We start from the raw sequence: 13,964 nt of genomic DNA on the forward strand, positions 1-13,964 counted from the left end.
TGTTGGTGATATTTAACGTCCTTGTTATTTAGTCAGGCAGACATATAAGTAAGCAGTTATGATATATCATGTCTTAAGTTATATAAAATTATATGGCAAGGAATCCATTATCAGATGCTGGAATATAGTTGGATAAATGTAAACAATTAAACATAATGTAGCCTACAACTATAATCATGACTACAGCTGGATGGTAAGAAAATAATGTAAAGAATATTCCTATAATTCATTTTTTCAAAGACATGGACGTTCTGAAGTATAGGGTAAGTGAAAGGAGAAAGCTGTTTTCTTCTTTCTACTTCTAATAGCAAAGGATACTTTTTATAAATGAGGTTAACGATATCACTAAATATTAAAGCAGTTTTCTATTACTATGCAGAAATTTTTTAAAGTCAAAAAAAATCCCAAGTAGTTTCTTAACATAGTACCACATGCATGTCTCTGCTGTTAAGTAGCCCTTCAGATACAGGTAATAGTTTGAGATTTAAGTATCTGGCTAATTACAAGGTACTTGTCAACCTGTCAAACAAGTTAGGACATCAAAAGACATTTAAAGTCTGTGTCTTCTGTGTATAAATGAATATTTCTTTTCCTTGGGATTTAAGCTACCTACCTTTAAACGTAGCATCATAGATTTTTTTTTTTTTTTTTAGACAGGATCTTGCCCTGTCCCCCAGGATGGAGTACAGTGGTATGATCCTAGCTCACTGCAGCCTCAAACTCCTGGCCTCAAGCCATTTTCCTGCTTATGCCTCACAAAGTGCTGGGATTACACTTGTGAGCCACCACGCTTGGCCATGCATCATAGATCTTTACCTTTAGTCTAGTTTGGTATTGCATGCTTGTTATACTAAAAGCCTTTGACTATTTGTTTAGTTATTAGATGGTCTTTCCTATTATTTTTTATGTGCCTTTTTAAAATCTTTTTTTATTAAATTCCAGCATCTGACAGATTTTTTAAAATGTGTCGCGATTTTCTTTTTCAGAAAAATAAAACCAATACGTTATTAGTGGTTTTAATACAGAATTTGTGCTTTTCATCAATAAAAATTGATTCTGTGAGTCTCAGGCATATTTTAAGCATTTAGGTCCAGGTATAATTTGCTGTCTTATTAAGCCAATCTGGGTATTAATTAGGATGAAAAAAAAATCTGAAGGAAAAGCAAAGTCTGATAGCCCTTTTGTAGTTCAGGAGTGGTGGGAACTTAATTCAGTTTGGTGATGAGATAAAAGACTGCCAACCCCAGTTGCTCAGTTGTCTATCTGTAGTTCTCTGTTACTTACATGGGCAGTAAAAGTAGCTGAGGCAACTCTCTTGTCACGCAGAGGCAGTAAACCATTAGAAAAAAGATACGGGATAGAAGAACTACGTAATGAAAGCTAGGACTTGTTCATCAATGCCACAGAATTTTTTTTTTTTTTTTTTGAGACAGAGTCTCACTATGTTGCCTGGGCTAGAGTGCCGTGGCGTCAGCCTAGCTCACAGCAACCTCACATTCCTGGACTCAAGCAATCCTTCTGCCTCAGCCTCCCGAGTAGCTGGGACTACAGGCATGCGCCACCATGCCCGGCTAATTTTTTCTATATATTTTTAGTTGTCCGATTAATTTCTTTCTATTTTTAGTAGAGACGGGGTCTTGCTCTTGCTCAGGCTGGTCTCGAACTCCTGACCTTGAGCGATCCTCCTGCCTCAGCCTACCAGAGTGCTAGGATTACAGGCGTGAGCCACCGCGCCCGGCCAGAATTGTTTTTTTAATGCTAGTAATGCATAGATCTAGAATACAAAGACTTTCATTAAAAACTGATCACACGGCCAGGCGTGGTGGCTCACGCCTGTAATCCTAGCACTCTGGGAGGCCGAGGCGGGCGGATTGTTTGAGCTCAGGAGTTCGAAACCAGCCTGAGCAAGAGCGAGACCCCGTCTCTACTAAAAGTAGAAAGAAATTAATAGGACAACTAAAAATATATAGAAAAAATTAGCCGGTCATGGTGGCGCATGCCTGTAGTCCCAGCTACTCGGGAGGCTGAGGCAGGAGGATCTCTTGAGCCCAGGAGTTTGAGGTTGCTGTGAGCTAGGCTGACGCCACGGCACTCTAGCCCCACTCTAGCCCCACTCTAGCCCGGGCAAAAAGAGTGAGACTCTGTCTCAAAAAAAAAAAAAAGGTCCAGAACCTCTTGTACTTCTGATAACTGACTGTGAAATTGGGTGCTCCCACAACTCCCTTCTCAGGTTCCATAATTTGCTAGAATAGCTCACAGAACTCAGGGAAACAGTTTACTTACTTACTGTTACCGATTTATTTTAAAGGATACAACTCTGGAATAGCCAAATGGAAGAGATGCATAGGGCAAAGTGTGGGGGAAGGGATGCAGCTTTCTAGGCCTCTGCCCTCTCTGGGCACATTACTACCCTCTCAGCACCTCAACGTGTTCACCAACCTGGAAGTTCGGGAGTTTTTATAGAGCTTAATTTCCAGCCCCCCTTCCCTTTCTGGTGGTTGGTTAGAGCTGGAATTTCCAACCCACTAATCACTTGTCTTTCTAGTAACCAACCCTATCTTGAGGCTGTCTAGGAGTCCCACCCCAAGTCACCTCATTAGCATAAACTCCGATGTGATCCAAAGGAGCTCATATAAATAACAAAAGACAATCCTGTCATTCAGGAAATTCCAAGGGTTTTAAGAGCTCTGTGCCAGAAACCAGTAGCAAAGCCCAAAGATATTTCTTACACCACATACTTAATATAGTATTTGGTGATCTTCATCTAATCACTTTCATTTACCTGGTCTTCTGTCAATGAGAGCAGCCATTGAGACTGCATATGCAAACGCATTGCCTCATTCATACAATTGCATAGCACAGGAAACTCACCTAAATATAAATATGATAGCTTTTATCTCTAACCCAAAGGGAAAAAATAATTTTACATCTTTTTTTGGAGACAGAGTCTCGCTCTGTTGCCCAGACTAGAGTGCCGTGGCATCAGCCTAGCTCTCAGCAACCTCAAACTCCTGGGCTCAAGCGATCCTCCTGCCTCAGCCTCCCAAGTAGCTGGGACTACAGGCATGCGCCACCATGCCCAGCTAATTTTTTTTTCAATATATTTTTGTCTAGCTAATTTCTATTTTTTTCGTAGAGACGGGGGCTCTTGCTCAGGCTGGTCTCGAACTCCTGACCTTGAGCGATCCTCCTGCCTCAGCCTACCAGAGTGCTAGGATTACAGGCATGAGCCACTGCGTCTGGCCTTAATTTTACATCCTGATGCAGTATGTATATATAGTTTACATATATACGTATACACATACATAGCTAAAGCAAGTTACAGAAAATATTTTTGCTAGTTGCAGTGTACTCTGATGTTGTCCATTGTGTTTCATTTTTATTGTTGCTCAGGATGGATAAATTGATTTCATCACTAATGAGACACACCACAGTTTTTAAAAATATTGACTAATGAAATTAGGTTCCTCTAATGCTGAATGTTACTTCTACCTCAAGTCAAATTTTGTACCAGTACATATATAATTGCTTTAAAATCTAAAATCTAGCAGTGTTTGCCGTTTATTTGTACTTTTGTTGGCTATTTGAGATACTTTTCACAAGTATCTCAAATTGAGGTTATTTTACTATTTGTCCACTGCCACATGTGAAACCTGCATCTGGTGCAGCATGCTAATAATAATGGAGAGAGTGGCATAAGTAGCTCCCACTTTCTTGGCAGTCTGGTAGAGGGCGTGTGGACCTGGTGCTACATCCGTTCCAGAGTGTTCTTGCTCTTTGTTGACATATAGTCTTACTTCTGATTACAAGGCCCTGAATTCATAAACAGAGGGATGAGAAACATTTCCTAAGGCTTTGATCTTTTCAATTTTTTGATACTTTCCCAAATAGAAATTCATATCATGCAGTTGTGCTTCCAATGTAATCTTTTTTTTTTTTTTAGGGAACTTACATGATAGAATTAAAGACTTGAAATACTCTCCTTTTCTGTATAACAGATTTAATAATGTACATAATATGTTTCGTCTTTTATAATCACCCCTTTAATAGATGTGCTATCAAATAGCAAGAGTGCCCTTCATATACCATTTTATAATTGCACATACCTTAGTAGTATGGCACTTGATAAAATACTGTTATGTTTTCACTCTGATTCCATGTATTAACCTGGTGAAGTCTGCAGGGCATTTTTGTGTTGTCTCTGCTGTGAGGAAACAGGTTTGAGTTATCTAACTGATGGAATTTGTCTTTCATTTAACCTTTTTTCTTGGAATGATCCATAAGTTACACATGTTCAGAAGCCTAAATTCAGTGTTTTAGCTGTTTTTCTATTTACCGATTTGTTATTAGCTTGCTATTTCCAGAATATTTTGTTTAGTATTAGTAGGGCATTGAGATTGACTTTTCCGAATGTGTTTGTTGTTGTTATTATTGTCTTGCAATCTTACAGGCTCTGGCCTATTTTGAGCAATTAAAGATTTCCCCAGATGCTTGGCAGGTGTGTGCAGAAGCTCTAGCCCAGAGGACATACAGGTAATTAAAATAAAATTTGTATGAATTCGTAGAAGAATTTAAATTTCTGTGAACATGGCAGGACTGTTAAATTTACCTGTATTTGCAATATGTTTTCATAGAAACATTTATGACTTGCTCCCTTTTGGAAACCATTAATGTATAGTCATTCAGTGTAGAAATGAGAAAAATAAAACCAATAGTTCGGTCATTCCAGAATTGACTTTTTAGTAAAACTATCATTTGCCATATGTTGTGTACCTGACAATAGATCCCAGCTGGAATAGAGTAACGTAAAAACTTCCTTATGTTCTTATTGGGAGTGATAATTGGTTTTCTAAAAACTTGATAAAAGAGGCATTCATAAATGATATATAAATTTTTAATTTTAACTTAAAGTATATAAACATTCAATTACCAATCTTTTGATATTGGACTAAGGTTTTTGTGTATGTGCCACTAGCATTTACTTTATACTTATGTTAATCACACCCATAACTCATCCTCTACAATTTCTAGCTTATACAATGAGTGCAATGAAACAGTAAATACAGATTCCTAGATTTTTGGGGTATTTGCTTCCACCTGTCAAGTCTTACGGCTATATCTAGCCCACATCAAATATGTACAAGATTTTTTGCCCCCCTGCAATGTGGCTTTCTATGAAGTCTTTCTAAAGCATTTAACTTACTTTTTACAGAAGTAGGAACTTTTATACTTATTTCATTAGTTTACATGACAGTTAATTGAGTTACTTTCTTACAAAAGATGTACAACTGGCATAGTGAGGGATGGGGAAAACACAGCTGATGAGCTGTCAGCTTACTAGTGAGGGCAGAAGTGCCTGGATGGCCTCTTGGCTGGTTCTCAGCACGCAGTGCCTATCAGTCTGTGTTTTACACCTGAAATTGAGTGCTTCAGTTTAGTTAGAGTTGGTTTCAAGAACATCTGCTGTATGTCTTAGAGTAAATAAGAGCTGGCTTGTAATTAAGGGTTTCCTGTAGTTTTTTTTTTCCCAGTTGAAAATCTAAGTCTTATAAAATTCAGTTGAAGTCTTCAGTGTCATCCTTAATAATAGAAAGCCTAAGTTCTCAGAAGAGATGTTAATTAAAGCTAACTTTACAAAGTTTTAAAAGATTATGTTCCATCATCTTGCATGTGAAATTAGTTTGTTTGGTTAATTAATGTAGTCTAAGTTAAGAGGAGATCTCCATTCATATTTGGACCAGTTACCTTTATTTAGGAAAAATTGTTGCATGACTAAGCCTGGCCCAAACTGTCTTGAATGAGCAGATTGTTGGTTTCTAAAGGGTCTTTGTCAGAGTTTATAGCTGGCTCTCTGCAACTCTGCGTCACCCCTAGATAATTAGAAATGGATAATTGGTGAATGTTAATTTTTGCCCCCATCTGATGAGGGCAGTATATTTGTAATTCAGTTTCCTGTATGAACTTTGGGACTAGACTGACAGACCACATGCTTATTTCAGATTTGGCTGTAGTAGAACTCACTGGGGCTTAAGGAGGACTTGGAAGACTATCTCTGATTTGACTCAGTCTCTGGCCGTTCTGCCGTTTGTCATTTTACAGCTAACTTTTGTACTGTAAAATGAAGGCCTTGTTCCAGGAATCCTAACATCTCAAGTTTAGAGGGAATGCTTTCTCTTTACAAAGCACTATGTTTAAGGTGCATCTTGATTTATTTTGATTATTTTGTTTGTCAGATTTAATAGAAATGTTGAATATTATATAATATGTAGAGTTCTCTTAGCTTATTTATTTATTTATGAGACAAGAGTCTCACTCTGTTGCCCGAGCTAGAGTGCCATGGCATCAGCCTAGTTCACAGCAACCTCAAACTCAGCTCAAGCGATCCTCCTGCCTCAGCCTCTCAGAATACTAGGATTACAGACATGAGCCACTGTGCCTGGCCTCTTAGCTTTTTAAATAAATGGATTTTAATGTTTTAAAAAGAGATCAGTAAGTAGGAAGCAAGCCAAGGTGTATTTGAGAAACTTTTCTGTTCTATTATTCATTAATATTTTGCCTTTCATTTGTTTGATTTATATTCTGCTTATCTAATTTCCTTTTTTTCTTTTTCAGTGATGATCACATAAAGTTTTTCTGCTTTCAAGTACTAGAACATCAAGTTAAATACAAGTAAGGCTTTTCTCACTGTTTTGACACTGAGGTTTGGTGGGAGGCCATTTTTTATTTAGTTTTTCTTCTTTGAGGAAACCATAACAGGTCATAAACTGTGTGTTATAACTTATATCCAGGTTATAGACATGTTTTAATGTATCCAGAAGTCTTTGAAAAGTACTGAGATAATTGGTTACATATAAAAATCCAGACACTTCACAGTAAAATCTATATTTCCAGCTTCTCTGGAAAAATCAGAAGATCTAATAACACCAGGCCTAGTTTCCTACATGAAAATTGTTAGAGTTGAGTGGCCACATTAGCGTTTGTGTGCAGAATCCCTGGCTTACTAACTAAGCAAAAACAGTGAATCACAGCTGAGCGGACACTTAGTTTGCCTATTGGTTCATTCTATAGACCACAGACCTCAGAACATGGATATATTTCCATATGAACAATTACGTAGCTGTCATTTTGTTTCAACATGAACAGAACCACAAATCAAACAAGGATTGATGTTGATGCCAAACCTGTCACTCTGTTCCTTATCTTTTCTTTAAAGCAGTGATGACAGGCATCAGTTTATTGATTGATTTTAGGAAACTTTAGATAATTGAGAACTATAGAAATTTTCCCTTTCAAATGTATAAGAGGCTATTACTTTTTACAATTACGGACACCAAATACAGCCATTATTCTTTTTTTTCTTTATTTTGAACAGATATTCAGAACTAACCACTGTTCAGCAACAGCTTATTAGGGAGACGCTCATATCTTGGCTTCAAGCTCAGGTAAAATAGTAATTTCATTCAGTACCTCAAATTACCAGATATTTAAACTTTTATTTTTGTAAGGGTTTGCACCCTTACCTCAAAGGTTCTGATCATTTGTCCTCCATTTGGTCCTATAGCTTTTTTAAAAAGTGCTGGTTTTGAAGATCATTGGTAGATGGAAACTTAGCAATAATTTAAAATTGTATCAATAACTGAAACTGTCATACCTCCCATGACACATTGTGGAAACTTTGGTTTTAAGATGTAATTTTTTTTATTTTCATTTTTTGTTTTTTTAACTACTTCACAAAAGCTGTGTTTCTGTTTGGCTCTTAAAAGTGAGCTCTTCTGGACAGCCTCTTCTGCACAAGGTACCTTTTCAAAAAGGGCCAATGGAATTCTTTATTCACAGCATGTTCTTTTTGGTTAATTTTAGCTAATCTTAACATATAAAGCAGTTGTGTAGCTGGAATTCTTATTTTCCTTAACAGCAAGAGAAAAATTTTTTTTTCTTAGCAGAAATTATAGGAACTATTAAAACTTTTTGCACATGAAACTTTTCTGTAAAAGTGTAAGAGTGAGAAGTAGTAACCATTAGAACCTATGTTCGTCATCTAGCCAGTCACTTAAATACTTTGATAATTTTGAAGCATATTCGTTGCATAGGTAATCTGGACCATGTTGAAGTTTGGTAGAGTTTTGCCTTTTAATGATAAAATGTGTTTCTGAGTATTTTCAATTTCCATTTAATTTCGTGGACTATTTCTCTGTCAGATGCTGAATCCCCAACCAGAGAAGACCTTTATAAGAAATAAAGCAGCCCAAGTCTTCGCCTTGCTTTTTGTTACGGAATATCTCACTAAATGGCCCAAGTTTTTTTTTGACATTCTCTCAGTAGTGGACCTAAATCCAAGGGGAGTAGATCTATACCTCCGAATCCTCATGGCTATTGATTCCGAATTGGTGGATCGTGATGTTGTGCATACATCAGAGGCAAGTAACTAACATTAATTTTTAGATTTTATATAGATTTTGTGTGAGATAATGGGCACATAAGAGGCAAGAAATCTTTTTTAAAAATTTTTTTGAGGTAAATTTTCTTAATAATTACGAATTTACCCAATGTTCTGAATTTTATTTTACAAAGGAACTTAATTTTTTTTCAGATGTAGGCTGAAATTAAAGTATTGGATTTTTTTAACTAGGCAAATGCTTTCTCTAGTGAAATATACAAATTTATTTTCTTCTATGAATTTGTCGAGAAATGTAGTCTGTATTTAATACTGCTGTATAATCCCTGAACATGGAAGAAGCATTGCTTATGAAGTGTCAATGCTGGCTGCTTCTGTATTCTCAGTCACAGAGTTTAAGTATTATGTTTACATATTGAGGAATAACTTATCACATCCTTAAGATTTTTTCTTTTTTTAATTGAGATGGGGTCTCACTCTGTTGCCCATGCTAGAGTGCAGTGGTGTCATCATAGCTAACTACAACCTCAGACTCCTGGGCTTGAGTGATCCTCCTGCCTCAGTGTCCCAAGAAGCTAGGCCTACAGGTACACACCACTGCACTTGGCTTTTATTTTTGTAGAGATAGGATCTCGCTCTTGCCCAGGCTGGTCTCGAACTCCTGGCCTCAAGCAATCCTCCCACCTTGGCCTCCCAAAGTGCCAAGATTACAGGCATGAGCCACCACACCCAACATATGCTTAAGATTCCTAAGTAATGCTTATTTATAGTTTGTATTTAGTAAGAAATTAACTCTGACACTGAGGAATAGCATGGAAGAAGGAAATACAAAGAATCACAGGATGTGACTTTAGAGCTGATAAATAGGAAATAGTGGTAGAGAATGTGTTGACAAGTCTGGAAGTTTAATGTTGAGGAAATCACTGTGCAGCTATATTCAGATGTCAAACATTATTTTGTGAGGTAATCTACTTTGCGTATTTGGTATTTTGTTTTGTTTTTAGGAGGCTCGTAGAAATACTCTCATAAAAGATACCATGAGGGAACAGTGCATTCCAAATCTAGTGGAATCATGGTACCAAATATTACAAAATTATCAGTATACTAATTCAGAAGTGACATGCCAGTGCCTTGAAGTAGTTGGGGCTTATGTCTCTTGGATAGATTTATCTCTCATAGCCAATGATAGGTAAGTATGCCTTTAATTTTTCCTTAGTATAAACCTGTAAAATACAGTGTCTAAAACTCATGAATTTGAAAATGTAACAGTTTTATTCCCCCATTACCCCAGGTTTATAAATATGCTGCTAGGTCACATGTCAATAGAAGTTCTACGGGAAGAAGCATGTGACTGTTTATTTGAAATTGTAAATAAAGGAATGGACCCTGTTGATAAAATGAAACTAGTAGAATCTTTATGTCAAGTATTACAGTCTGCTGGGTTTTTCAGCATTGACCAGGTCAGTAAATTTATATATATAAAGTTTTGAAAGTTGTTAGAACAAACTAGGATATGTAGTAAGTTAAATATGATAATAGCTTTTTCTCCCCCACACCCCCTCCCAAATGTTAGAAACGCTCCTTGAGATTATAATAATAAGCTACTGTGTCTAGAGAGCCGTAATGTTTTCAGTAGTATTTGCCTTGGAGAATAGATTATGCCAGTTCTTAAACTTGAAAGTCAGGATGGTGCCTGCAATTGTACATTTCTTAGAAACTCCCAGATGATACACTGCTGTCTGTGGACCATATGTTGAGTAGCAAAGGACTCTGCTATTTAAATGACAGTGCATTTTTGGCCAAAATTAGACTCAGTAATCATAAATGTTGCATTTTCATCATACTTTTGAATCTCGACTCCTTTGAGCTGTTAGAAATATAGCCCCAAGAGAGTAAGTGCTCAAAGTGTGGTAAAGTAGTGGTTTAGAAAAGTAAATTTAAGGTTTTTATTTTAGTTTTTGCTGTGACAGAGGTAAAGAATTTGTAAGACATCTTTGTGTTACTGCTATGTTGGTAATACGGCTTTAGTGGTTTTCTTGGTCAATTGTATGATTTTCTTAACATCTCTAATGTCTTACTTAGTTCCTGATAAAAGACATAAAATGGTGACAGTACAGCCTCTTTCTATAGGAAAATAGCATAAGGGTAATAAATGAAAATAATCCAAGTTTGAGTTCTGACTCGAACCCTGATAAGACCTGAAGCAGGTAATTGTAATAGCCTAGGTCCTTGCAGGATAGTAGAGGCACAAAACATATAACATCAGAAAGGACTGTTGTAAATTGTTACACATATTATAACGTGGCAGCATTAACTTTATTAGAGCACGTTTACCAAATTCAACAGTTTAGAGAGGAGAAGGTTCTGAAACCACAGATCTTTTTGTTTAAGCTTTTATAAAGCTGGTAACATCTATAGGACTGTAATCATTAAAAACAGTTGCTTTAAAGAGTACTAGTGGATATTAATAGTGGCAGAAGAATTTCTAAAAAGTTCTAAGAATTTCTCCAGTCAAAGTGGTAGAATTGTTAAGTGTCTAATGTCCATTTAAAATTGAATCCTGTAGTTGGAAATTGATCCATACTAAAGTTTAGTGTTTTTCCTCTTACTCTTGGGTAGATGGTTTTAAATTGAGGTCTGTTTTGATTGCTTATAGGAAGAAGATGTTGACTTCCTGGCCAGATTTTCTAAGCTGGTAAATGGAATGGGACAGTCACTGATAGTTAGCTGGACTAAATTAATTAAGAATGGGGATATCAAGAATGCTCAAGAGGCACTACAAGCAATTGAAACGAAAGTGGCACTGATGTTGCAGCTACTAATTCATGAGGATGATGACATCTCTTCTAACATTATTGGATTTTGTTATGATTATCTTCATATTTTGAAACAGGTAAGTCTTTGTTTTATTCTTTTTCTCCTGTAGATAATAGGAAGGAGGCATGGAGAATTGGAAAAATACAGAGAAGATGAAAACAAGAAAATATCCATTATTCTACCACCTAAAGATATTTATTATTAAATAATAATGTTATTTAGATTATTTAATGTTATTTAGATTATGTTATTAAGATTATTTCCATCTTTTATCTGTAAACAAGCCAGAAAACAAGAGTGGCTAGGTTTAGAAATTCACTAGCTTCAGAGTTAGTTGTTTTTTCATTTTGAACTTATTTTTATTTCTGAATACAGTAGGAATTTTGTTAAGCATGATTCATTATTTTAATTACATATACATCATTTCTTATAAACAATTGTTTGTGTTTTTTTTTTTAATTAGTGATGGGTTCTTACTCTATTGCCTAGGCTAGAGTGCAGTGGTGCAGTCATAGCTCACTGCAACCTCAAGCTCCTGGGCTCAAGTGATCCTCCTACCTCAGCCTCTTTGAGTAGCTAGGACTACAGGTGTATACCACCATGCGTGGCTAATTTTTCTTATTTTTTTTTTTTAGAGTTGGGGGTCTCACTGTATTGCCCAGGCTGGCTACAATTAACCCCTGGCCTCTAGCAGTCCTCCCAACCAAGGCCTCCCGAGTCACTGGGATTATAGGCAAGAGACACTGTGACTGACCAATTTCTTTTTTTTTTTTTTGTGGATACAAGGTCTTGCTCTCTCACCCAGACTGGAGTGCAGTAGTGTGATCAGAGCTCACTGCAACCTCCAACACTGAGGCTGAAGCAATCCTCATGCCTCAGCTTCCCAAGTAGCTGGGACTATAGATATACACTGCCATGCCCAGCTAAATTTGTTTAAAAATTTCTTGTAGAGTCGGGGTCTTGCTATGTTGTCCAGGCTGGTTACGATCTCCTGGCATCAAGTAGTCCTCCCACCTCGACCTCCCATAGTGCTGGGATTATAGTTAAGAGGCACTGCTCCCAGCCCGGGTTGCCAGTTTCTTATGAACCATTTTTTACAATTAAAAATTTCCACCAGTTAATTCTAATAAGAGCTTAAAATGTAGATGGTAATAGTCTCCATATGATAGCATGTAGCAGTTTGAAGAGTTAGTAACTTGTCATTATGATGTAAGAGAGCCATTTCTATTTTATTTGCATTGGATTAATTGAATCAAATCAAGTTTAAAATAATTATTTTCCAAAATGAATTTAAGTTTCTGTTTTATTGTTATAAACACAACACATGTTTGCATACATACTTTCAAAAATTTTAGGCAGTGTGGAAAGGTATGATCACTGTTGGTAATCCTACTATGTATCTCTTAATGGGTTTCTAAACTCACTTGCTTTGTTTAAAACCAGGATGGTAGAATTGTTAATTGTCCTTAACTGTCCTTGTAACCTGCTGCTTTGCTAAATACATTATAGGTATCTTTAAAAATCAAATTCATCTGCATGTTTTTGCCTGCATGTCAAGTTATTTACTAGGAGTGGAATTGCTAGATCTTAGTTAGGTACCTATTAAACATAGACAGGTGCTGCCAAACTGCCTTCCAAAATGGTTGTGTGCATGTTTTAAAAGATCTTACTTGATTAGAAAAATGTTCTGATGTACAAGTATATCTTTAGGAAGCCTAATAAATTATTGCTTACTTTTTAACAGCTTACAGTGCTCTCGGATCAGCAAAAAGCTAACGTGGAGGTAATTGACTTCTTTATGCTATTTTAAACTAATAATAGATTCTTTTTGTCTATAATCTGTCTTAAAATATAGCTTAAATTCAAATTATGTCAAATTAAAAGGAGACTGATTGGCCGGGCGTGGTGGCTCATTCCTGTAATCCTAGCACTCTGGGAGGCCAAGGCGGGCGGATTGTTTGAGGTCAGGAGTTCGAAACCAGCCTGAGCAAGAGCGAGACTATCTCTACAAAAAATAGAAAAAAATTAGCCAAATGGTGGTGCATGCCTGTAGTCCCAGCTACTCGGGAGGCTGAGGCAGTAGGATCGCTTGAGCCCAAGAGTTTGAGGTTGCTGTCAGCTAGGATGACGCCACAGCACTCTAGCCCGGGCAACACAGTGAGACTCTGTCTCAAAAAAAAAAAAAAAAAAAGGGAGACTGATTGACAAAGACTATTTTATTATTAATTTTAGGCAATCATGTTGGCCGTTATGAAAAAATTGACTTATGATGAAGAATATAACTTTGAAAATGAGGTAAGAATTTTTGTGTTGAGAAGTCGGTTTTAATATTGTTTCCTTACATCATGTTAATATTTCAAGTTTTTATTGTTTGGGGGCCTTTTAAAACAAGAAGTATTTGAAAAATTTGCCTTGGTAATATTGATGTCAACCTTGGATGAAATTAATAGAAGCCTCTTAATCCTTCCCCTTTTAAAAATGCTTTGCATTTTAAAAATCCCATGTTAGCTACTGCATAATGTCTTGCACTAGTCCAGTGCTTCAGACAATAAATTATTGATGAATTCTTCACAGTGTTAAAAGGGTTTAACCAATATTTTCCTCTCCAGGGTGTGGGGAAGCAGAGAGGTGGGGCGAGACCAGAGTGGGTGGGCAGGCATGTCTGGCTACTTGTATCTTGGCATGGGGATTAGTTGGGAAGATAAATTGCCCTCTGGTAGTTGTGTATAGTGTGATAGGTCAGTGATTAGTG

The 13,964-nt window shown here is 36.7% G+C and overlaps 1 protein-coding gene across 2 annotated transcripts in view; it reads left to right on the forward strand.

The window, feature by feature from the left end:
* Positions 1-13,964, forward strand: part of XPOT (exportin, tRNA) — a 43,303-nt gene that overhangs the window by 4,461 nt on the left and 24,878 nt on the right. For both annotated transcript variants that reach the window (XM_012661569.1, XM_012661570.1), the window contains exons 3-11: positions 4,451-4,533; positions 6,613-6,669; positions 7,373-7,442; positions 8,199-8,417; positions 9,400-9,584; positions 9,687-9,855; positions 11,052-11,288; positions 12,957-12,995; positions 13,445-13,507. In XM_012661569.1, coding sequence (XP_012517023.1) covers positions 4,451-4,533; positions 6,613-6,669; positions 7,373-7,442; positions 8,199-8,417; positions 9,400-9,584; positions 9,687-9,855; positions 11,052-11,288; positions 12,957-12,995; positions 13,445-13,507 — 1,122 coding nt within the window. The remainder of the gene's footprint in view (positions 1-4,450; positions 4,534-6,612; positions 6,670-7,372; positions 7,443-8,198; positions 8,418-9,399; positions 9,585-9,686; positions 9,856-11,051; positions 11,289-12,956; positions 12,996-13,444; positions 13,508-13,964) is intronic.

The sequence above is a fragment of the Propithecus coquereli genome, unplaced genomic scaffold (genome assembly GCF_000956105.1).
Source record: "Propithecus coquereli isolate 6110/MARCELLA unplaced genomic scaffold, Pcoq_1.0 Scaffold72, whole genome shotgun sequence".
Taxonomy (NCBI): domain Eukaryota; kingdom Metazoa; phylum Chordata; class Mammalia; order Primates; family Indriidae; genus Propithecus; species Propithecus coquereli.